The following is a 26,625-nucleotide window of genomic DNA, read 5'->3' as shown; positions in this document are numbered from 1 at the left end:
GATAAGTAAATATGTAAAAAAAAAAAAAAAATGTGCGCAAATCCCTCAATTTCTATCACAAAAACCAGCCACTTATTTTTTTCTTTAATCCTCACGAGTAGCAACGTTTCATCACTATATTGCAGGCCTTGTGCGGACACAATAAAGGTTCAATTACGTAAACAAAACGATTCTGGTTTTTTTGCATTTTACTATCAAACTGGAGTATAAGCAGTATTATAATTATTCCTTGCATTAACTGTAGATACTGCTGCAAAGCTAATGTGCAACTGACCTTCTGCATTAGCCCAACAATTAACCACAATCATTGACTGAGAGTGTTGTAACCAGGTTATCCCAGCTTCTCAGCTATTTAACGCTGCTCATAATTGTGTGTGCTAACACAGAAGTTCACTCTTACGTTAGCTGAATGGCAGCGTAAGGGTTGGGCTGTTGATCCCTGGAGAGCCCTATATAATCATAATCCTGATTAAGGCCTACTGCACATAATATTTGTTTCCAGTGTCCCTGTTACCTATCCTGTTGAAAATATGGATTACTTCATAAGCATTTTATTTAGATCTAACATATGTTTTGTCTGTGGTTCCCTTTTTATTTTTTATAAATTATATATTCCCCAAAAAGTATTTTAAGGGAGTGTTTGAACAAATAATTTCTTTAAACACCAGAGGGCATCTGCCCTCATAAGAATCACAGATTTAAAAGGTCCGTATTCCCTTTTTAACCTAAGGTAACTTTAACTTTAGGTATCCATACCTTTTTCTTATTTCATTTTTGTGCTGCTATAGTTATGTAAAGGAAAACATTTCATCATAAAATGTAAGTGTATGTAATATCATATGAACATATATGTATAAAGGAAGAATAGGATATCTTTCCCAAACTTTGCTTTCATGGAGAAACTACTTCAGGATCACAATGATTGGATAAACTGTAGACTAGCCAGACCATAACATAAACTTTTAGATCATATTTTATAATACCAGGCAAAAACAATATAAGCATGTCCTAGCAAAAAGGTTCCTGACCTTTCTGTTTGTGAACTCTGTACTCTCTTCTCAGACTACTTGTGTGTTCACAGATTTCTGCTGGATGTGCCTCGGCGACTGGAAGACTCACGGCAGCGAGTATTACGAGTGCAGCAGATACAAAGAGAATCCAGACATTGTAAATCAGAGCCAGCAGGCACAAGCAAGAGAGGCTCTTAAAAAATACTTGTTCTACTTTGAGAGGGTGAGACAGCTTCTAAAAAATACACAGCAGTAGGCTACAGCTGCTAATCGTACCGCTCTTTTGGTCAGTCGGCTCAAATAGTTCTTGGGGGCAACTCCCATCATAACAAACCATCCCTAATATTCTATACAATATCCGCAAATAGTTGCCAAAATTAGTTTAGAAAGAAAAGGGTGATTTAGCACTGAGGGTTCATAGCCCTCTAGCTGAGGGAATTTGCAGTCTGAATCTATATTGCAGGCTTCTGGTTTCTTTATTTTTTTGCTTTCTTTATTTATTAATCCATATATTAGGAGACAAAGCACACCGAGATAAGCCCTTTATGCATCAGCCCAAATATACAAACAAAAACATTACCTATGCAGTCTCCTATATCCCTTTGCATGTCCCTCTGCACTTTAAATAACAGGAGGTTTTAGTACCAATGGCCATTAAAGTGTAAGCTCACCTGCCATGTCTAGACAAAACTTGGGTGTGTCCTACACTAAAAATTCACCTTGCCACTTTTAGCTAAAAGGCAAAATTGCTGAGACTGTATTGTTATAAATCCCTTAGAACTAATGAACCCTTAATGTGTGGCACACATGGTGTGGTCAACGGTAATGTAATGTGACTGTGCAATACAAAAGCAAATAAAAACTCTGTGGGTGGAAAAAACCTGCTCTTGGGTGGCCTGGCGTATACATCAGTTCACATATAAATAAAATCAAAAACATTGCCTTTGCACTAATCTAAATCCCTATACAAATAAATAATACATAATCAAGTGTCCATGTATTTATACTTTGATTCTTACTTGATCGGCTTTGTTACATGTAACTAGCCATTAGTCAATCCCACACATTCCTGTGCTCTTGTTATTTAGTTCTAGCCTATAGACTAAGCCATGAATTCCTCTATTTCTGCATGTTGTAGAGGTGCACATGAAGTCTTATTGTGCTCAGGCTCCAAAGAATCTAGTCCCACATACTACTGTAGCTTGTTACTTTGTGAATCTAGTATAGTAAAGTTTTTCTGTACTCCATATTACTCTCCAGACCTAGTCCAGTGCCTACACCAAGTATATTTGTATTGGCATTTCTCTGTTACATCTACCAAGTGTCTGTCCCATCCCATCTTTAGAGCACTGCAGGGCCATGTCTTTCCTGTGAATGTTTGTGTTGCCCCGACACTGTTGAGTTGTGATCTGAGCATTTGTACCACCTTTTTCTCTTTTCTAGTGGGAAAACCATAATAAAAGTCTGCAGCTTGAGGCCCAGACTTATCAGCAGATTCAGGAGAAGATCCAGGAGAGAGTAATGAACAACCTTGGCACATGGATAGATTGGCAGTACCTGCAGAATGCTGCTAAGCTGCTTGCAAAGGTAAGTAAATAGTCAAAACTGGGCTTTTCAGGTGACACCTATAAAATGTGATCAATTCTGTTTACACAAAAGATAAGTAGGCATTGCTACTATTTTACCTTCCCACATGTATAACCATGGTACTTATTCCTTTTATTACTTGCCTTTTCACCATTGTCTAATTGCTTGCCAAAAGTTTAGTTAGTGCTTAGAGTATGCCATGATGGGTAGTGGAGGGGTTAAGGAACAGTGTTAAGGATGGCAGTGCCTGGCGATCCTCATACGTTTAGTGGTAGATATTACACCCCATTGCACAGTGCCACTGACAATTTGAAATTGGAGTGAACCAAACTTCTGACCAAAGAGCAGTCATAGTTTACGTTATTTCAAGTTTCACGAACTTCCTTCCCCATGATTTTTTTGGGAGCCTGAAGATGTTTAGCCGCAACATTTCCAATGATGCTCAACCAGCCTAAAGACTGGAAAATGTTTCTCACAAACCTCTGTAGTTTATGGTTAGTCATCTATGCTATAGAGCTAAGTAATACAAATTGTGCATTAATACTCTTTCTGGCTCTTGTAATTCCAGTGTAGATACACACTGCAGTACACATATCCCTATGCTTACTACATGGAGTCTGGCCCCCGGAAAAAGCTGGTAAGTAGACATATCCCACTTTTCTTGGTTTGTTTTATATTTATAAAGCAAAAGGCAGCTTTTTAAAATCACAAAATCGACAGTGTAACCGTTCCTGTTCCAAGTCATGTGTATACAGTGATTTCCTATGTGGCAAAATCCTACACACGACGTGAACCGAAGCATCATGGGGCAATTCCAGTGCATCATTCAGCAGCAGCATTCCATCATGATTGCACCAGCAACTCCAAACTGTTCATATTGCTAAATACTCATTGTCGCAGCTGGACTATTTTCAGAAAGTAATATTTACAGCCAGGATTACAAAAAAAGATTTTCTTCTCCATTACCTTATAATGGCATTCTGAACTTTTTGTATAAGAAACATTTGTCTTTCAGAGTTTTGAAAGTGGAGCAGTTGCTATGGAAACCAATTGAATATTCGCGATTATTGCTACACTTAGAACTCTATGCTAGGATTTCTATTTTGAAATTCTCTTTAAATTTGCTGCAGCCTAGTTACTTTAACCTCTTAACGCTGTTACGGCGGTCTATGCCGTCCCCATTATGATGCCTTGGCGCCCTGGAGCCTCAGGAATACTTACCTTCCCGGCGATCCTCTTCGGGGGGACTGCCTGGCAGCTCTCCCCGGTAAATCAGGCCTTCGGGGCCCATGTGATCGCTCTTAAAGAGCTATCACATGGCCCCCTATAGCTGACTGTGGATCTGCCAGCAGGGAGACTGTCTGGACTGTCAGACTGTCAGTCCCCCTGCTGGTGGGTAGTGTAAAAAAAATATTAAACATGTTTAAAATAAATCTAAATCTATACATCTTGTATATATATCTTGTATACGTAACGTCATACGTAGTGTATTTTAATTTTAATATAAGTACATATATTAGTATTAAAATACACTTAGAATGAAGTTGCATATATTATATATAGTGTGTGTGTGTGTGTGTGTGTGTGTGTGTGTATATATATATATATATATATATATATATACACACACGTATTATTGAAAATAAATAAAATATTTTTTAAAAATTAATATAAATTACATATACATATGTAATTTCATTCTAACTGTATTTTGTTAATATATATGTATGTATGTAACAAAATAAACTTAGAATGACATTATATATATATATATATATATATATATTATCCAAGAAGAGAGCACTCTGGAGTCTTAGAATTTGAAAAGTAAATTCTGCCCAATAAAGCAGCATTTACTCTTCAAATTATAAGACTCCAGAGTGCTCTCTTCTTGGATACTACATACTGGTTGGAGATTGTTTGCACCGGAGCACGAAAAGACCGGGAACCTTGAGTGCTGGGATCTGGGAATATATATATATATATATATATATATTTAAATTATTACAAAAGTATACACGTAGAGTTTAAATACATACCTATAAATATTAAAATTCTACTTGTATATTTAATCTTTTAACATAATTATGTGATTTAATTAATTAAAATTTGAGTGACGTGCCTGACAACCCAGGCAGAAAGTGCAGAGAATTTAATTTGCAAGCACTATATTTAACCCTGTTACTTTCCAAGACACCATAAAACCTGTACATGGGGGGGTACCGTTTTACTCGGGAGGCTTCGCTGAAACAAATATTAGTGTTTCAAAATGATAAATTGTATTACAACTATGATCATTTTCAGTAAAAAAAAGTTTTTTGCATTTTTCACACACGAACAGCATTTTTACTGACGATATTGTTGTAATATGTTTTACTGTTTTGAAACACTTATGTTTGTGTTCAGTGAAGTCTCCCAAGTATAACAGTACCCCCCATGTACAGGTTTTATGGTGTTTTGGAAAGTTAGAGTGTCAAATATAAGGCTTGCATTTAATTTTTTTCACATTGAAATTTGCCAGTTTGGTAATGTTGCCTTTGAGACCATATGGTAGCCAAGGAATGAGAATTACCCCCATGGTGGCATACCATTTGCAAAAGTAGACAACCCAAGGTATTGAAATGGGGTATGTCCAGTCATTTCTAGTAGCCACTTAGCCACAAACACTGGCCAAATATTAGTTTTTTGCTTTTTTCACACAAATACAAATATGAACGCTAAGTTTGGCCAGTATTTGTGACCAAGTGACTACTAAAAAGACTGGACATACCCCACTTGCAATACCTTGGGTTGTGCACTTTTGCAAATGGTATGCCATCATGGGGGTAATTCTCATTCCTGGGCTACCACACGGTCTCAAAGGTAACATTACTAACCTGGCAAATTTTAATGTGAAAAAAATGGAAATGTGCTATATTTGACCCTGTAACTTTCCAAAACACCATAAAATCTGTTAATGGAGGGAACTTTTGTACTCGTGAGACTTTGTTGAATACAAATATGTGCATTTTATTTCATTAAAAGCGAACAGTATTATGACATTTACAGCTAATGTGAGGCGGAACTACAATTTCTTTTTTTTTTTTTTTTTTAAATCTCTTAATTTCTCAGTTTTTTTTTACATTTTATCCATAATAAGTTATGTTTCATATATGAATAGTTCATGAGAAATTAAAGCCCTGTTTCTCCTGAACAAAATGATATATAATAAGTGTGGGTGCACTTAAAGTACCACTCTAGGCACCCAGACTACTTCAGCTTAATGAAGTGGTCTGGGTGCCAGGTCCAGCTAGGGTTAACCCATTTTTTTTATAAACATAGCCGTTTCGGAGAAACTGCTATGTTTATAAATGGGTTAATCCAGCCTCCAAATCCTCTAGTGGCTGTCTCATTGACAGCCGCTAGAGGCGCTTGCGTGATTCTCACTGTGAAAATCACAGTGAGAGCACGCAAGCGTCCATAGGAAAGCATTGATAATGCTTTTCTATGAGACTGGCTGAATGCGCGCGCAGCTCTTGCCGAATATGAATATGCTACAGTCCTTTCTACTTCTAAATAAGCCTTAATAGTTCACTATATAGAGAAAGGTTCAAAGCCAGACAGGAGGTGAAAAAAATAGATAACTAAAAATCAAACGTGCTGATGTGCAGAACCATACTTAGAATGCTGGTTGCCTGCACATACCGAAAAGAGTGGTTTCCTTCTCTTTCTATCACTTAGTTTCACTGGGCACTCTTTTCGGTATGTGCAGGCAACCAACATTCTAAGTATGGTTCTGCACATCAGCACGTTTGATTTTTAGTTATCTATTTTTTTCACCTCCTGTCTGGCTTTGAACCTTTCTCTATATAGTGAACTATTAAGGCTTATTTAGAAGTAGAAAGGACTGTAGCATATTCAGCCCTGAATTACAAACTGCAGCAGAAAGTGATAATGTGTCTAGGTTGCATCATATATTCAACTTTAGCAAAATATATCTTCAGCTACATTGTAGGCGGTTTGCAATCTTGTTTCTACACTAGCCTATGGTTTCACTTACTATATTATCTATCTGTATTCTTGGACTTACTAGACTTACTCTAGGTTTAGTGACCATTTAGTCACAGGCAGTTCATTTGGATATACAGCTGAGATTGGGTTCCTGACCATTCCCCTATAGATAATTTTTACATATTTTTGTTTTCTTTATTTCTTTGGGATTGATGATTCAATCCCTAGTTTACAGACTTTGACCCCATGAGAGTAATTAAAGTCTACAGTCTGTAATACTATTCTTGTTTTGGGGATCTTTGGAGGTGAGCCATTAGGCAAGATGGTTCTATACTTTGACTGTTAGGAATGGGTAGAAACGTTACACTGTGGTCATTGTTTCCAAACATCTAAAAAAAAAAAAAAAATGTTGAACTTAGCATTACTTTTTATTCTAGCATCTGGACATTGTTTCCAGGAGCAAGAATATTTCGCTTTTTGTTTCTACGCACAGGGGTTAAGCCCCAGCACACCTCTGGAGTGTCCAACAAGTGTTCTTTTCCTCACGAGTGTGGGTGGTACCGTGCTTTGGACCACCACCACTTGGGGATTTTCTTACTTAGAATTTGTTTACATTTTGTTTTGATCAGAACGTGAATTATTGACTCCGACCTGAAGGGGTTAAATTACATCACAATAACATCATAGTCCCATATAGTTTTTTTTATAGGCTAAACACCTAATATGCTTTGCATGTAATGCATTAATGTACATTTGTTTGTTTTATATTTATAGTTTGAGTATCAGCAGGCCCAGCTAGAGGCAGAAATAGAGAACCTTTCTTGGAAGGTGGAGCGGGCAGACAGCTATGACAGAGGGGTGAGTATTGTTGTAATTTACTACAAGCAGCACATTTTGTTTTGCTATGCAGGTTTACTGGTTTCAATTATGTAATATCTAAGTAAATAGGTTAATTTAGCCTGTCTCTAGTTTCGAGCAGTGAATTGGGGTATTACGATCACCCAGTCTAATCACCTTAATTGTATTGACTTCAGAAGGATAAAAGACTGAGCTGACATTACCAGAAATCAAACTTATGCCTTTGAGCTGCTGGAGCTCTGTCTACTGAGCTTTTTCACTGCTATAACTTTCGAAAACATTTCTAAATAGACTATAGATAGCTTTGCTTGGTACGAGTGTCTTTTACATTCTTTTTTTGAAGGCCAACTTTCAGATGATTTGTTTTTGAAGCGATTGACTATAGAATCACTCCAGCCTCAACTCTGTAACCCAGGCATAGGCAACGTTTGGCACTCCAGATGTCTTGGACTACACCTCCCATGATGCTTTGCCAGCATTATGGGTGTAAGAGCATTATGGGAGATGTAGTCGACAACATCTGGAGTGCCGAAGGTTGCCTAGCCCTGCTCTAAACCTTTCCCTGAAATATACAAAGCCGCAAACAGGATTTGCAGCTTTTGCCATTAACTACCTTCGTTCATTACCACAGCCTGGCTGTCATTTTTGTGTTGCGTGCAATAGTTTTATGTGTAATGTAATCATGGCATTTAGCTCTGCACATGCAATTGTATGGTTAGTGCTCCACAATAATAAAGGTGCAGTATATTCCTCTGTGTAGCACCCATTGTACAGTGCGAATTTTGGTGTCACACTACCTGCATAAATGAGACCGTTCATGTCAAATTGTTATTTAGATAAGAATTCAAATGTTGACTGGATAACCGTGCATTTAATGTACTTTAGTAAACCAAAACACATTTTAAGAAAGGCCAGCACAAGTAAAAATGTGGCTTATAATAAATTATGTTAAAAATGCCATTTAAAGACCTATGTAATAGTTTAGCTAACACTGTTTTTCAGGATAAGCAAACAATTGCACTTTCTTTTCATTGTGAGGTTGCCCTTTGCAGGAATAGCCAATTTATCTCATATTATCTGTATTGGCAGAGATGGGCATCCACTTGCACATTCAAACTGTTGGCAGGAATAGGCAAACACTATTAGCAATCCGTTGCCAATCTCCTGCACTCTACATCTTTTGGTAGACATAGGCAACCTCGTTGCTGTTGGCCACCATTTTAAATGTTGAAAGAACACCTTTGAATATCCCCTGTAATGTTTCTGCAATCACTAATCACAACTGTATTAATGTTTATTTCCAACCATTAGGACCTGGAGAATCAGATGCATATAGCCGAGCAGCGCCGAAGAACATTGCTTAAGGACTTTCACGACACATAGATGGCGGAAGCCTTTTTCTTTCTCTTTGTTTTTGTTTTTTTCCCTTTGGGAAGCGGGAGCATGTTGAAGCGCAAAGGGGATTTGATGCTGCAAGAGACACAGTAGTTCTGAATAATACCCACTCTTTTCCCCGCTCGCTCGTACGAAATGTGGTCCCATTTTTACTTTTTTGTTTTTGTTTTTGGCTTTTGGTTTTTCATCCCAGCCACACACCTTTGCCAGATTAACTGCCATAAACGACCCCCCATTCCTCCCTGGTGATATGTGCTTTCACCCAAGCCCCCTCCCCCCCCCCCCCCCCTTCTTTGCCTCCCTTATTTTCCACCCTTGAGTAACTCTTTTCACTGCCTTGTAGGTCTGAAGCAATGCCTTGCGCTCCCATCTAACAGAGAAAGAGTTAATAACTATTTTTTCCTATATTTTTTTCTTCTCTCCGTTAACGCTCCAGATGGCAATTGATGGAAAAAGTAGTTCAATTTTTTGAATGGCTGTTAATAGAATTAGATTATGCAAACTTGTCATTTTGAACTGTTGTATAATTATACAGAAAAAAAAAATCATAGAAATACAAAAAAAAAAAAAACACTTTTTAAAACATCCCCGATTTTGGAGTTTTTTTTATTTTTATTTGAGTATATGAAGATGATGCAGTTAAAAAAAAAAAAAAAAAAGGGTAATGATATGTAACAGAATTACTGCCGAATGAGATCTTCCAGTCTTTGTCCTGTAACAGCAAAAACATGAACATGGTGGCTACATCCCGTACCATTCAGTGTCTTTATTTTTTTTTTACCTTGAACAAAAAGCAGCCAGCATGTCCGTGCATGTTGCACTGTAACATAGAAAATGTGAAGCAGAGTAGTAGTACATTATTTTCTTCCTGTTTGAAAGGGGAGACAAGTGGATAGTGCAAGTATTTTTTTCTTTTGTGTCATTTACATAAAAGCTTGATAGTGGGTCTGTCCACCATGATATACATTTCTGCCACATTAATCATTTGTAAAGGATCCTTCCAGGCAGCTGACTTAGTATTGTTTCTGAAATTAAGAAAAGACAAAAAACTTAACAATTTCTCTTACGATTATGGGACACGGTTCTCTTTATCGATATATATTTTCAATAATAAGTGATTTTCCAGATAGCAATGCATATTATCAGGATTTTAAATTTTTTTTTCAAACTTTGGCTAGTTTAGCCTTAAATTTGTAATTCACTCTGAAACTCAGCATTACTGAAAACTGGAGAATTTTAAGTGTGGAAAATTCTTGATACATTCATGTGTTTTTGCATAGTAGATAAAATCTCCAATCTTTGGGATAGCTGATATTTTTTGACATTCATAAATTTTACAAATGCTATGCCAGATGTGAAACTTTAGATTTGTAACACCAAACCACCATCATTGCCTCCATCACAGACCAGAATAAGAGGCTCTTGAATGGTGACGCATTTTTCTGATTAGAAAAGAGTTTGCTACAACTACAAATCAATCTTGAAGTTCTGTATCAATAAATTGTATACTAATGTGTGTATGAGTACATTACAGAGCCCATAACAAAACTTGTGATGTTATGAGCAGATTTTGCAGAGCATTACAGTTTTATTGGGGACTATAAAGCATAAGAAAATTGATATACAAAGTAACGTTGACAAACAAGAGGAGAAGAGGGCCCTGCCCAAGGAATTTTGTGTTTATGCATTTATCGCAGGCTCAGCATACAGTCGGGGGCAACAAATGGCCTAGATCACTAATCCTGTCCTGTTGATCCACTGGTGTTCAATTGTTGCTGCAAAGTAAGGCCTGACGGAGAGTGCAAAATAGAGATGGAAATAATTAAATATTCATAAACACAATAACTGATCATTGAGATATTATACATGCATCTATCTGGTGACCTGGTAACACTCGCTCCCCAGCTCCACCTACCTCCTGCCCTCCAATATCTCTATTGATCCTGGTTGGGGACACTTCCCAAAGCAGGGCACAGCTCTCCTGTTGCTGACCTGTTGGTTTATTGCCAGTCACTCCGTTCCTATAATCTACAGATCGCACAATACAATTTTAATTCAAATAATCTTCGCAGGTACAACAAAATACCTACCTGTAGGGTTCTCCTGCTTCTCTCATGTCATTAAATCTTTGGCATAGAAGCTTTTCAGAAGATTGACAGATGTTTATATGACCTATCCAATTGCTGTATTCCTTTTTGTCAAAGGTACCTACTGTTAGTATAAAATACCCGCAACACTGTTAAAGTCGCTGTATAAAAAAGGAATAACTTCAACTTCAAGTCATCGTGCGCTCCTGCTCCGTATCCATGATGATCCTAAGCATTAACTTATCTTTGTGTCCATGCAACAATGTATAAGGAGTTATGGTGCCGATGACGCCCATTGGAGCAGAGCAAAAGACAGATGTTGGAGCTATCTTGTAAATATCTTCTGGCACCGTGGAAATAAAACATTGAAATACAATTTATATTTATCTCTTCCTCCCTAATAAATAACTTGGTTGTTCTGTAAGAAATCCTGGTTTCTATGTTGTAGACCATTTTTTAATGGATACTGGCCAAAAATCCTTTTTGTAAAGGATGATCTTATCTTGCAGCATATATCATCTGGATCTCTCGGCACTCCTCTCTCGGGTCTGGGTTTTCTCAAAATGTTTAAAACAAAATCAAAAAGCGGGTTCGAGCCAAAGCCTGAATATATTTCAGACCTTGCAACAAACAAGATAATAAAGAGAGCGCATATGATAAATTAAAACCCAATATGGTCGCTAATATAATCTAACTAGATCAATGGCAATAGTACCCAAGGTACCCTATGAGTGACAGCTGCTAAACAAAAAGAATTTTCCCAATTCCTATATCGAAATGCTTGTATGTATTGTCAGCGCTTAGAAGATAATCCCCTTGAACTATAACAAGGGTGCATATATATATAGAAATAATATTGCAATAAAAAAGCTATAATACCAAACTCTAATAAAAAGAGCTGTAATAAAAAACAAAGTAAAGGGGGCGGAGCCTAACCGCTTAGCAGACCAGACGTGCCTGACTAGGGCTCCTGCATCTGGGGTCACAATCCGGGGGAATCCAGCCCCAATAAGCGACATTTGCCTACCGCAACCTATCCCACACGACCCAGGAGAGGCTGCTGCATCGGACGGTACCTCTCCCGACCAAATCGTTGCTGAAAAGAGGTTTGCGGCCTACACGTGGAAGAGGCCTGGGGAGACGGCCGCTCCCCGGACTCACTAATCGTGGCTGGACACCTCGGGGAACACCTCCCCCCCACTCCCTGGACCGACGGGGGTTATCTCGGTCCGCACCAGCGCACCTCACCTACCGCACAGACTGCTGTCGGCTACATCTAGGGTCGCTGGTCGTCCAGTGAGCCCTCGCAACATGGCGGACGCACTTACCATCAGAACCACGCAACAGCTTAGTCTAGACGGGAGCGTTATACTGGATGGCATGCTACAACGCATCGATGAACACTATACCCGATTCTGGGAGAAGCTAGCGGAACATATGTGGACAGCAACTGGGGAGCAGAAGAACATGCAACCACAAGTGGGTAAGAGGGAGAAGGGGATCCCACAGGGCATTAACTCCCACCACATCCCCAACCCACGTAAATATGGCCCACCAACGAAGTTGACCAAGCAAACATACTTCTCATACCACCCCCAAAGGGGACAGTGGACAGGGACTACCATACAACGCACGACCGCCCAGAACCCCCTGTACAATAAAGCGGCAACTGGCAATGGCTGCCCCACAAGCCTTCCCGGGCCGAGGACCAATAGGAGCAACTCTCCCAGGCACCGACCACACCGCTGAAGAGCAAGCCACCGCAGGTGGTGGCGAAACACCCAAGCTCTACACGGCGCCCGACAGTGGATCAACCCGGCCTCACAGAGTTGCCGAGTTGGTGGATTAAAGGTGCAGGCCTTCACGAAAGCCTGGGGCCGGCAGGCGGCCGCCACATGTCCGCAACCTATTGCCACCGGAGGCGATCCCCTGACCGTGGGGGCCAACATATGCAGCACCTTTGACCAGCAAGCCTTTGCTCTGAAATCCTGGAACACAGAAACCTACCAGGCCACAGTACAACTTCTTGCAGCACGCGATCAAACCGGAGCGGAGCTCTGGCCCTCCCCAGTTGCAGAGACTGTCTCTCCCACATGGCCCTTGTGCGGGGTCGGCTGACCCGGGACTGGAACTGGTATAATAGTGGGAGACACTGGCGGACGACCCAAGCCCAAGAACGAACCTGCATTCCTATAATCTGTCACCACTGGTTTATTTACACCAGGTTGGAAGCATCCACCTGCTGGCAACCCCCCCTCCCGGGGCATTTACTGAGCTACTTAATGCTTGGACTGCATTTGAATTGCAGGTCTGCTACACAACCCTGCTGCCACTATGCCTTACAGACCCTGCACACTGTTCTTCCTATTTTGTTGTAGTGATGTTGTTCTTCTTTTTTCTCTTTTTTAAGCCTATGCCTAGCCTAACCAGCTCCTATTAGTTTGCGAGCCTCCCAGCCTGTTCGGCAAGTAATTGTATTACCTTAAATGTAACTAAGCACCGCCTGAATGGAACAGATAGGCGTAGATGAGCAAGCGTTGACTCCTGCCAAAATCAAAATGTCTAGTAACCTACAGCGACTGTTACTACTCACTTAAGCAATTTATTATGAAAGCTGTAGTCATAACGTGTACCTAGCCTGTACAGTTAATTTAACTTTCACAAGGGGCCTGCTATATGTTACCCAGCGTGTACCTAGACAGAATTGTCACAAATATTCGCGGTTGAACTCCGCTTAGCATGTAACCTACTTCTAACACTAACTTAAGCAAACGCACCGTTAGCGATGTTTAGCCTAGTTAATGTGACTCACGGAATCGTTATTTTAGATTGCTCCTTAACATAACGTGTTTAATATACGCTTCAATTTAAAGTATAGGCATAAGCATTATCACACTTTAGACCATTTTGTTATATCTTGTTTAGCCATGAACACCAGACCTGACTATGAAGCCTATCTTTATTACTTTTGTTTCTCAACCAAGCTTGTATCATTCTGTTTACATGACTGTTTCACAAAACAAAAAAACATGGCAATCTTTCTCTGAGGTGCATTGCACACCATCTTGATATTATCAACTCCTGTTACCCACAATGCCTCCTCTTTCTCTTTTGTACCCCATAACGCATATGCCATAATAAAAGAAAGATTTACAAAAAAAAAAAAAAAAAAAACGTTTTTTATCCAGTTTTTTATTACAGCTCTTTTTATTAGAGTTTGGTATTATAGCTTTTTATTGCAATATTATTTCTATATATATATGCACCCTTGTTATAGTTCACGGGGATTATCTTCTAAGCGCTGACAATACATACAAATATTTCAGACCTTGTTCTCTTAAAATATTTGTTAAACTTTTTTTTTACTTTTTTTTCGGGTTTGTTTTATTTCTGACCAGCAGTGTCAGCGTTGTCAAGCTGTTTTTATGTGTTTTGGTGTATGGATTTGTGTGCATATGTTTGGAGAGGTGGTTTATGCATTTCTTTGTAAGGCAGTATTACTGTATTCATTCAAATATTTGGCGTCAGAATAAGTTTAGAGTTGAATTTGGGAGGGTCCATGAAATGTACATTTTGGCTGAAGCCAAATTTGGTAACGAGACACCACCTGCAATCAATATGTAACAAGCAAAATTGCTCTTGCTGATAAACCTCTTAAAAAATTTTTTTTTGATTATTATTAAACCTTACCAATCATTAAAGCAAATTACTTAAAGGAACGCTTTGTTAGGAATATAAACCAGTATTCCTAACATTGTGTAATGGATGCCTCCTCTCCCATCCTTACTTTTATTTCCTTAGCATCTTGGTTTCAACATGACTGTTACTCCTCCCCGTCTGAGATCTTCATTACTGATCATCTCAGCCAATCTAATGTGAGTGCATGCATGGCATTTGCACTGCTGTGCCAAATGTAATTTCCTCATAGACATCTATTGTGTTTTCTTTCATTTTACAAAAGTAAAGATTTCAAACCACATTGACACTTTTATAAATTAGCCTTTTTACATACCCTGACTGTCAATCAGACAACAGGTCCAGTTACTTCCTGGTTGTTTAGCTCAGTGTCGCTAAACTCAAGGGGTGGCAATTGCCCAGAGCACCTGCCTTGCAAAGACTTCTCAGTGAGCTGCATTAGGAAGTCTGAGAATCGATAGCCACAGAAAGTCTTGGCTGGGAAAGACAGAGGAGGGCTTGCAAAGGTAGTAGAGAAGAGATCTGCATGTTTTGTAAGCTGTTTTTAGATATTCCCCAAATGAACAAAAATGCGTAATTAAAAGGAGTGCATGTTTTCATAGAGAGCAGATCTCATGGGCAGAGGAGATGGAAATGGCTTAATGGTATTGAGGTCCAGCACTAGGAAGAAAAAAAATATATAAATAAAGGCAAGCGGCAAGACAGTGAGTATGATCATTAAGATACAAGAGGTATAAGGAAAGGAAAAGTAAGAGGGGGAAAAAAATTATGGCTGACCACATTTAGCTTTAATTGTTTTAGTTTAGCACTTAGTGTCTCAACTATAAATAGATTTATTTTCGGGGGAGGGGGGAGGTTGTCTTATAGGGAAAGGGGGTTAGGAAATGTGAAGGGTTGAGGACATCAAATTTATGGATGAGGATGATTGAGTGTCAGGTCAAAAGGAAAGTTTAAAGAAACACTATAGTGACAGGAATACAAACGTATATTCCTGACACAATAGGCTTAATATAGCGGTTAAGGGTGTTGGTGCCCCCCTTACCGCCCATTAAAAAGACAATTTACTCAGCTTTTGTTTCCCAGAGCCGCACAAGTCTCCTTGTGACTGACCCTGCCCCTACACACCCGGCCAATTTTGATGACCTCAGCCAATACAATGCTTTCCCATAGGAAAAAACTGCACTGCGCCAATCAGCTCCTCCTTATAGAGATGCATTGAATCAGTACATCTCTATGCAAAGCGTTGAGACTCTAAACATAGCACTGACCCTGAAAGCACCTCTAGTGGATGCCTGAGTGACTTCCACTAGAGGTGTTATTAGGCAGTAATGTAAACAAGCAGTAGACAGGAAAACGACTACATTAGGTGTAGTTATCCAGATAACTATAGGGTCGCTTTTAATGGTTTAATTAATAATAGCCCTGTTCCTATATTATATCCACCTGTTTGTCAGTATTTACAGTGGTACTGCTGCAGGAGTCTCTGTGCCTAATTACTTTTATGTATCCCTCTTGCTGTATCCTCAGACTGCACAGCAGTAGCACAGACCTGTGGATGGTGTTGTCTCCTGCTAGAGTGGCTGAGTGGCATTCATGTAGTGTTTAGTGTTGCTTATAATCAATGGTTTAACTAGAATCCACATGGGCCTTGTGCAAAGAGTCCCTCCCCCTGTTGTCATATCCTAAGTAGTAGAGTTGAATGGAATGTTTGTACTGGCTGTGTGTGAATATGTGGGAGTTGACTGAGCGCGATTGTGATGAATGTGACTGTGTAAGGGTTTGTGGAGTATAAGTATGAGTCTAGTTGGCAGAGTGTGGCTGGCTGAGTGCAATTGTGTGGAGTTGGCAGAGTATGTAATTTGGCTGAATGCGAATGTATGTGAGGTTCACAATATATATATATCCAGTGGAATCTACTTCATGTACTACAGTATTATGAGGCAGCCTCACACCATGCATTGACATCTACAGTTGGGTCTGGAAATATTTGGACACTGACACAAGTTTGGATTTTGGCTACTTTATACAATACATTTAAGTTACAGTTAAATAATGAATATTGAAATAACATCCATATTGGAGGAATGCTTTAGGAATTACAGCTCTTTAACCCCTTAAGGACCAAACTTCTGGAATAAAAGGGAATCATGACATGTCAGGCACGTCATGTGTCCTTAAGGGGTTAATATGTAGCCCCATCTTTTTCAAGGGACTAAAAGTAATTAGACAATTGACTCAAAAGATGTTTCATGGGTAGGTCTGGGCTATTCCTTTATTTCTTTTCAGATAAGCAGGTAAAAGGTCTAGATTTGATTCCAGGTGTGGCAATCACATGGAAGCTGTTTCTGTGAACCTTCAGCATGCAGTTAATGGAGCTCTCAATGCTCGTGAAACCGACCATCCTGTCCATCAGAGAGATAAAGACATAAGGTGTGGCAAAATCAACAGTTTGGTACATTCCTAGAAAAGAGAAAACACTGGGGAGCTCTGCAACCAAAAAAGGCCTGGATGTCCATGGGAAACAACCGTGGTGTATGATCATAGGATCCTTTCCATGGTTAAGAAAAAACTATTTACAACATCCAGGTGGGTAGGTATACCATTATCCAAGTCTAGCATAAAGAGAACTTCATGAGAGCGAATACAAATGTTTATAATAAGGTGCAAACATAACCCTCAAGAATAGAAAGGCCAGATTAGGCTTTGCCAAAAAAAAAAAAAAAAAACATCTTTGGATAGATGAAAGTAAGATCACCTTGTTCAAGAATGATGGTAAGAAAAACGTATGTCGAAGGCTTGGGGTGGCTCATGATCTAAAACATACCACAGCAGTAAAACATGGTGAAGACATGATGGCATGTGCATGCATGGCTTCCAATGGCACTGGGTCACTAGTGTTTATTGATGTTGTGAAGACAGGAAAAAAAAACAGGATACAACAAGGGTAAAATATATTATAAAACCTAGACATGTACTATTCTAAGTGAAGTATTTCTGATTATGGCTTTGCTTAAAGGGACACAATAGTCACCAGAACAACTACAGCTTATTGAATTTGTTCTGGTGAGTAGAATCATTACCTTCAGGCTTTTTGCTGTAAACACTGTCTTTTCAAAGCAAATGCAGTGTTTACATTACAGCCTAGTGATAACTCCACTGGCCACTCCTCAGATGGCTGTTAGAGATCCTTCCTGGGTCATGGCTACATAAAATGCATCCAAACATTCAGTGTCTCCTCCTCTCTCTGCATGCAGACACTGAACTTTCCTCATAGAGATTAATTGATTAAATTGGCATGGGCTGTGTTTGAATCATGCTGGCTCTGCCCCTGATCTGCCTCTATGTCAGTCTTAGCCAATCCTATAGAGAAGCACTGTGATTGGATCAGGCTACCACTTCTGATGATGTCAGCAGACTGCTTGTTTTTCTGAGACAAACCGCATGCAGAGTTACAGCTTCAGACTTGAATAAAGTAAGATTTTTACTATATTTATGAAGGCATGAGGGGCCCAGGGGGGCTAGATGGTGATTTTAATACTATAGGGTCATGTTTGTGTTCCTGACCCTATAGTGATCCTTTAATGTATGCATATAAAAGAAAGTAGAAAACAGGAAATCCAATTGTATAATATGTAAATTTTAATAGGGCACATACAACATATAAGTCCACAACTACCAACTCACATGTGGAGCTTAGACCAGCTCCAGTATATTCCGCATACAGTGGTTTAGATCCCCACCTGTAGGATATCTTTCTGGTACTCTTCCATAGGAAAATAGTAGTGAGGTGGACCATATAGGGCAAAAGAAAAAAACAATAATGCTCTTCATATGGATAAGAGCACAAGTAATAGTTACTTTCTTACTTGCAGTATTAGGTACAGACAAACTGCTCTATGTATCAAGCGTGGGTCGTATAATCCCCTCCTAATATTCTTTAACGGATGTCTGCATAGGTAACAGGTGGTAAGATCAGATGCTAGGTAGGAAATAGTTGTAAAAGATCGAATATTTTTTAAGTATATGGCAAAAAACTAAATTGAGGTAGCCAAACAATATTTTATTAATAACAGTGTGATAAAATCCATAACGCGTTTTACCCTATCGGGAAAAAAAATTGTTTATTGATGATGTGACAGAAGCAGTCAGATTATTTCTGAAGTGTATAGGGATATAATGTATGCTCAGATTCAGCCAAATTTAGCGAAGTTGGTTGGACGGCGCTACACTTTAAAGATGAACAATGACCTAAAACATAAGGCAAAGCATCCCAGGAGTTTTATAAGGCAAAGAATTGGAATGTTCTGCAATGACTAAGACAATCACCTGATCTCAATCGGATCAAGCATTCATTTCACTTGCTGAAGACAAAACGTAAGGCAGAAAGACCCACGAGCAAACAACAACTAAAGACAGCTGCAGTAAAGGCTGGCGCAGAGCATCACAAAGAAAGAAACCCAGCATTTGGTGATGTCCATGTGTTCCAGATTTCAAGCAGTCATTGTCTGCCAAGGATTCTCAGCAAAGTATTAAAAAGTTTAAAAAATGATGATTGTGTTAATTTGTCCAACGACATTTAAGCCATTGAAATAAGGGGACTGTGTAATAAAATGATTGCTTGCTTCATACAATATTTTTGTTTAATCCCTTCAATTAAAGCTGAAAGGTTGCATCTCGGTTGTTTCATTTCAAATCCATGGTGGTGGCGCCCAGAGCCATAGTTATAAAAAAAGCGTGTGTCTCCAAATATTTTCGGACTTAAATGTATAATGGCAAGACCTTCTCTCGGTCCCCATGTGAGATAATGGTAAGCTTTTCCCATTCCAAACCAAAGAAGTTGATATCACTTTCAGTCAATAGGGAAGAACAGGTTTTCTTTCCCTGGAGCACCAAATGGCCTTTCATTCTCTGGCTGCACACATACACAGGGGAATACTGTCCTTGCACAACTGCTTGCTATTAATTTTAATGCATTGTGGTTTCTCTGTATTTTCTGAAAATCCCCAGGCTTTACAGGGTCTGCAGTGAGTGCTGCCCCGACCTGTAAGTGGCTTTTTTTTTTTTTTTTAAAGTGGAGCAGAACATTTTACATAAACCCCTGTCTAGTTGGTCCGTTATTGGAATAGATGGAGGACTTAAATGAGTTACCCTTAAATTCCAGGATATATTGCGGATAATAGGAGATAATTGTTGGGTTTCCAATGACATGGAATCTAAATGAGGATTTAGTGAATCAGACCCTTGTTCTGGGGTTGGTACAGAGTTTGCTAGTCTCTAACTCTGAAAGGCTAGGGAGATTAAATGTAACACTGAACAGCTCTACCACTGTTATCTCGGAGAGGGTGCATTTGGTCCTCAAGCAGTCATTTCTCTCCTTTGTTTTGATAGCTCTGCAAGTTATTTTTAGATCAGGTATGTGGTACAACTCTCCTCAACACTTTCCACATTCGTTCTTAGCTTGGCCGTTTTATTTTGCATCCTATATAGAATCAGGGCCGGCGCGTCCATAAGGCGGCACAGGCGGCCGCCTTAGGGCGCACCGGCTCCGGGGGCGCAAGATTTCAGTGACTGCTGGCCACCATCTCCGCCCCCGGCGCGGCAGTGCTGCGATCAGGCGCGGCGAGGGAGCTCTAACCTCTCTGCTCTGCTCCCTCGCGCGCTGTCTGCTGATGCCGCGGGAGCCGGAATATGACGTCATATTCCGGCTCCCGCGGCATCAGCTGACAGCCCACGAGGGAGCAGAGCAGAGAGGTTAGAGCTCCCTCGCCGCGCCTGATCGCAGCACTGCTGCACGCCGCCCAGCAGCCCCACTGGACCCCAGGAAATGATCCACACCAGCTCTCCAGGTAGGGAGGCTGGGTGGATATTATTTATTTATTAAAATAATTTGTGAATGTATGTGATGTGTCTGTGTGTGTGAGAGTCTGTCTGTGTGTGTGTGAGTGTATGTATGTGTGTGAGTGAGTGTCTGTGTGTATGTGTCTGTGAGTGAGTCTGTGTGTGAGTGTGTGAGTGTGTGTATGTGTCTCTGTGTGAGTGAGTATGTGTCTGTGTGAGTGTCTGTGAGTGAGTGTCTGTGTATGTGTCTCTGTGTGAGTGTATGTGTGTCTGTGTGTGCGTGAGTGCGTGAGTGAGTGAATGTGTGTCTGTGAGTGTGTGTGTGAGTGAGTGTCTGTGTGTCTGTGAGTGAGTGTGTGTGAGTGAGTGTCTGTCTGTGTGTATGTGTCTGTGAGTAAGTCTGTGTGTGAGTGTCTGTGTGTGTATGTGTCTCTGTGTGAGTGTCTGTGTCTGTGTGAGTGTCTGAGTATGTGTCTCTGTGTGAGTGAGTGACTGTGTGTCTGTGAGTGGCTGTATGTGAGTGTGTGTATGTGTGTCTGTGAGTGACTGTGAGTGTGTGCGTGAGTGAGTGTATGTGTGTCTGTGAGTGACTGACTGAGTGTGTGCGTGAGTGAGTGTGTGTCTGTGAGTGTGTGCGTGAGTTAGTGTATGTGTGTCTGTGAGTGACTGAGTGTGTGCGTGAGTGTATGTGTGTCTGTGAGTGATTGTATGAGTGTTGCATGTGAGTGTGTCAGTGTATGTGTGTGTCTGTCAGTGTGTGTTTGTGAGTGTCTGTCAAATCAGTGAGAGTATCTTTGTCAATGAGTCTGTGTGTGACTATCAGTGTGTCTGTCAATGAGTGTCAATCAGTGTGTGTGTGTCAGATCAGTGAGTCTCTGTGTTTGTCATTGAGTGTGTGTGACTGTCAGAAGAACACTAAGGGACATTGAAGGGAGGGGACCAATAATGGATGGGAGAGGGGCTGGTGAAGAGACACATAGGTGAAGATGTTATTTTTGAATGGGGGGGAGGGGGGGCGGAAAAATACATCTTCGCCTATGTACCCAAAAATCCTTGCACCAGCCCTGTATAGAATTTCCATTTTTGTCTATAACTGACTGATCTGTTTTCGTTTTGTTACTCACACACAAGTAGGGGATGTGTTATTGTAGTACATTTGATACACAGAATGCAGACAGGTTTAGAAATATTAGGAAACATTCATAAACGCCACTTCTGTGACAAAGTACGCTGCTGTTATTTGTAAGCAATCTGCTGCCGCAGAATCTCAAAATATTTTCAGAGAATAAATATTATGGCATAATGTCCATGTAATGTGTACATGCAATAAATATAGTTGCCAGGATAACGTGAAGCATGCGTATTTAAAATTAAATAGCACCAATTTAAAACCGAATCAGCAAACTCGATTCCCTTTGTTAATTTTATATTGGAAGCTTTACACTAATAGTGCAAGGACTAGAATATAATAATAATAATAAAAGTATACAGTTTCATAATATTGTTTAGTACTGTACTACAAGGTAACAGCCTACGATCCACTCTACACTAATGGCTGGGGGGAGGCTGCCCCCACAATCAGCCCTCCTATTTATCTTATTTCTACAGAAGTCTCCATCTAATTCAAAATTACATTTTCCAGAGTTGAGCACCGCCGGAGCAGAAGCAAAGGTATATGGGGTTTGTTGTAAAATACTCTCTTTTTATTGCAAATTAGTCAAAAACGAAAAGCAAAGAATCTGTAAATGTGGTGTTAGCAATGCACTGGGCGGATATTGCTCTTGGTTGCAATCTCTATAGCCATGATGGATTGCACCTAAACAGCAGAAGGTCTACTGTGCTGGGTGACAGGCTGGCTAGAAGGTTGGAGGAGGTTTTAAACTAGTGGTAGGGGGGAGGGACACAGAAGAAGAAAGGACAGCAAGGAGATGGGATTTAGTGCAGCACAAGAGGGTTGCAGATGGGGGGAGGAGAATCAGACAGAGGAGGTATGATATGAAAATGTAAATACACTTCAAGTGCCTCGTGACCGTATTAAACAACCACTCCACACCCACAAATCACTGCTAAGGGCTTGCTGACAAATGCTTTATGGGTGAGGAATAATTCCATAAGAGAACAACACTTAAATAAATAAATAAACTATGGAACATCCCCATGACTGTCAATCAAAAAGCCAGGGAGGTTTACTGCCTCCTTCCGTTAGCTCCCCAGAGCTAGTGGAAGTGACAGGTATGCTCTACTGGAGCGCCTGCGTCAATGACAAACCTCTGATTGGCTCTTTTTTCAAGAAGACACTGTTAGCCTTCTTCTGCTCCCCCCCCCCCCCACCACCACCACCAATTAATACATGCATGAAAATGGGGACAGAGCTACTAAATTGTGAAAAAAAAATTAAAATAAAATTTGGACTGGTCCTTTAGATATATTCTTACTGTACACTTATCAGTATTTGCCATTGGATAACAAATATAAAATTAAAAATTAAATTGGTAAAAAATAAACCAATGTGGCGTAGAAAAAATAAGACAATGGCATTTAAATTAGATAAAAATATATTTTAAGTTTTATTTTTCTTCAGTATACATCCAGTAGGGAGATGTGCAGATGATTGCTGCAAAAAAACATGCTGAAAAATTGTGATTCAAGAGACAAGGCACTGCAGCAGCTAAACATAGTTAATATAAACAAAGCCCCATGGACTGATTATATTTACTCACGTGTTTTTAATCTTTCAGGATTATTCTGTTCCATGAATTGTACCAGAGGATTGGAGAAAGCAGATGTGATTCCTATGTTCAAAAAGGGTTCCTTGCTTAGAAATAGACCTGCGAGTTAAACTTGTGTGGCTGAGAAAGGATTCAGGAATTCATTAGCAAAAATAAGCATGGTTTTATAAAACATAGATCATGTAAGCGTCCGCTAGTAAATTTAAATCGTTGTTCCGCACTGACGTCACCGGAGTCGTTGCCCCGGAACTTGTACAACCTTCTGCTAGTTCCGGCGGCAAAAGCTCACAGCTTTAGATGCCAAGCAAGCTAGCAGTACCTCGTGGGAAGGCGGTCGATGTTAAAGTTTTCTAAAGTTTCAAATTGCACCCGTTGGCAAGCGAGGTATGCTATAAAAGTATATGTTTTAGACATTGTGTGTTAATTTAGTTAATTTAAGGATACGCTGTATATTATTTCAATGTTTGTATGTGAAGCACTGCAGTCCAAATCTCTGTACATATAAGTTGTATTCCATTAAGCTGATTTGATGTAATTTCGCTGTGTGATGGGCCGTATTAACATAGGGGCTGATGGAGCTGCAGCTCCAGGCCCATGCTCACGGAATAGGCTCATTGATTGAAAAAAAACCAATTTATTTTTACTATATTTGTTTCTGTTCTAAAGAAGGATACTGTAGCACTAGAAAAGGTGCATTAAAGGGTACATAACTTTGCGCTATGTCACTCACACGCTGCCCCTTCTGCCAACGTTTCTGATGCCAGACACTGTAGCTTTGCCCATTTTATGACATGATGATGTCACATCAATGCTATTAAGGAAAAATAGTGCAGTTGGCCATGCCCACTCATGTTTTGGAGGCATGGCTGTCAAGTAAATGCCCCAGGCCTATAAATACTTCAGTTTTGGATATGTTCGGTGCCCAGTTGTGTTTTTTTTTTTATTGTGATCCTAAGTGCATTACTTATTCTGTGATTTAATGGTTTCTGGATGTGGCTTGTGTGACTATACGGTTATCCGTACTCTTTGACCTGACTTGACTTCTCTTTATTGTGTACCTCTGTAATCCTTGACCTTGCTTTGATCCTCAATCTTGCTATTTTGCCTACTATAGGCATTGAGTTAAGCCCAGCTAAGGCTATTCTTTGTTTCTCTGTTTGGGTAGTATAAATGTAAACATTGCATGTAGGCTTCGGTATACTTACTTTGTCAATGTAGAGGCAAGCTACACAATTAATAAGGGAAATTGAAGATTTTTTTTTATATAAACAAAGGATAACAAATGTAATTCTGTTTAGTATAGAAACATAGAGCCTCAGAGGAGGTGTGATAGCATTGTACAAATATATTCAGGACCAATACAAACCATTCTTTGAATATCTATTCATGAACAGGACTATACATAGGACACAGGGTCATCCATTTAGACTGGAAGAAAGGAGATTTAGTCTAAGACAAACAAAAGGATTCTGTACAGTAGGAACAATGAGGTGAAATTCTCTGCCTGGAGAGGTGGTTTTATGAGAACCTACACCGATGTTTAAACAGCAACTGGCTGAATACTTGCAAAAACATAATAGTTAGGGATATAATTTGTGATATAAGGCGTAACAGCTTTTTGAGTCAAGGAGAGGTCTGACCTCTGTGTTTGAGAAGGAATCTTTTCCTAGTTTGTTGCAAAATTGGAAACCAGTTCAAACTGTTTTTTTTTTCTTTTGGATCAACTACAAAAACAGATGTGAGGCTGAACTTGATGGACACACGTCTTTTTTTCTTTCTATATAAATTTGTAACATAGCAACATTGAAAATAATAATTTTCAATAATTGAAAAGACCCCACAGGGAAAGTCAAATCAGACAACTGTAAATATAACACAAATGTAAACTGCAAGGCCACATCAGGTAATTTCTAGATACAGCCATTAACAGTACATTATTTGAGACTCTTAGGTAAGTAAGAAAAGAAAACAACTAAGAGTCAGCGCTGGTAAATCCAAATAAAATAAAGAGACAAAAGGCAGAAACCCCAAACAAGGGCTCCCTCAAAGCCCTTGGAGGTAATCGAAGAGATGCAAAAAACAGAGTTGGGCTGCGCTACAATATAAGGATAAAGAATAGTCTTATTTCAGTATAGTCCCAGTAAGAACAAAGTCTAAATATATAAAGCTGGAGTCCAGTGTAGATCTCCTAAGCCAGGGGAAAGTGTTCCTTGCACTTTTCAGGTATCCGCATATATAGAAAGGTGCGATAAGAGATGGAAAAGATAATGGTGCAGTACGTTCCCCAAGTTGTGGATATATTAGTAAAATAATAAGGTTACACTCACATTTCATAGAGCTTAAGCCAGCTCTGGTATGTATGGCATACAGCTGTATAATTCCCGCTTATGGGATATATGGTGAGTGTCCTTTGTAGGTTGAGGTATCGGGAATCCAGAGAAGGGACAATAAGAAATGGAAACAATAATGGTGCAGTATGTTCCACAAGATATAGATAAAACAGTAAAATATTAGGGTTACACTCACATTTGATAGAGCTTAAGCCAGCTCTGGTGTAATTAGCGTACAGCGATACAATCCCCACTTATAGGATATATGGTGAGTGTTCTTAAAGATGGTGGTATCAGGAACCCAAAAAATAAACAAAAGGCAACAATAGTGCTCTCAGTAAAATATTAATAATCAATCAAATGTAAAAATATACTCACAAAATGTAGAATAGGCTTACTGCTCTATGACAACAGCATTGGTGGTATGATCCCCACCTGGGATTCTTTGGAGTAAGGAGAATAAAAGTAGTTGGTGCCAGGTCGATGTTAAAAGGTCAAATAATAAAAGATGATGAAACCAAAAGTAAAAATGAAGTAACCAAAATCTATTTATTAGTGATTAAAAAGCAGCAAAATACATATTTTTACTGGTCCTTTAAGCAACATTGCAGTTATGTATCACATAATATAAGGGAACTGTTTTTTTTTAGCAAACAAAAAAATCTAATTGTGGTCTCAGTTGTGTTTAGCAAGACATCCAGAAATCCAGAATATATGTCACAAAATTGAAATCACAAGTGAAGATCGTATAGTATAACTATGGTGTGTTCTCTAGGAGATCTAAAAATCTCTTTCTCTACAGGTGAAGAAAAATCTATTTAGCCATCCTTCCTGAATGGTCACAATAATGGAACTTGTTTAAATATGTAAAGTTATGTTAACTTTAAATTTCTTGTGCCTTGTTAAAGTATCCAAATATTGTTATACTAAAACATTGTTATGTTTTTAGTGACCGCACACCGCAGTAGTCATTATACAATGCTAAACTGTCATAGAGTGTATCTGGTCATTATAATAAATCAGGTCTCTGGGATCCTAGTCCTTGAGGTCAGCTTCCAGGCTAATTATAGGGTTATCAATCAGAGACACATTTGTTTTAATTGAC

General features: G+C 39.5%; 1 protein-coding gene across 1 annotated transcript in view; it reads left to right on the top strand.

The window, feature by feature from the left end:
* The window catches only part of ARIH2 (ariadne RBR E3 ubiquitin protein ligase 2), a 50,046-nt gene extending 40,645 nt beyond the window's left edge, over positions 1-9,401 (top strand). Inside the window, exons 11-15 of the mRNA XM_063426214.1 lie at positions 1,082-1,233; positions 2,454-2,597; positions 3,166-3,234; positions 7,362-7,445; positions 8,757-9,401. Coding sequence (XP_063282284.1) covers positions 1,082-1,233; positions 2,454-2,597; positions 3,166-3,234; positions 7,362-7,445; positions 8,757-8,828 — 521 coding nt within the window. The 3' untranslated portion in view covers positions 8,829-9,401. The remainder of the gene's footprint in view (positions 1-1,081; positions 1,234-2,453; positions 2,598-3,165; positions 3,235-7,361; positions 7,446-8,756) is intronic.
* The last annotated feature ends 17,224 nt before the right edge of the window (positions 9,402-26,625 follow it).

The sequence above is a fragment of the Pelobates fuscus genome, chromosome 7 (genome assembly GCF_036172605.1).
Source record: "Pelobates fuscus isolate aPelFus1 chromosome 7, aPelFus1.pri, whole genome shotgun sequence".
NCBI lineage: Eukaryota > Metazoa > Chordata > Amphibia > Anura > Pelobatidae > Pelobates > Pelobates fuscus.
Note: the sequence above shows the minus strand (reverse complement) of the source record. Positions and strands in the feature narration are given on the sequence as shown.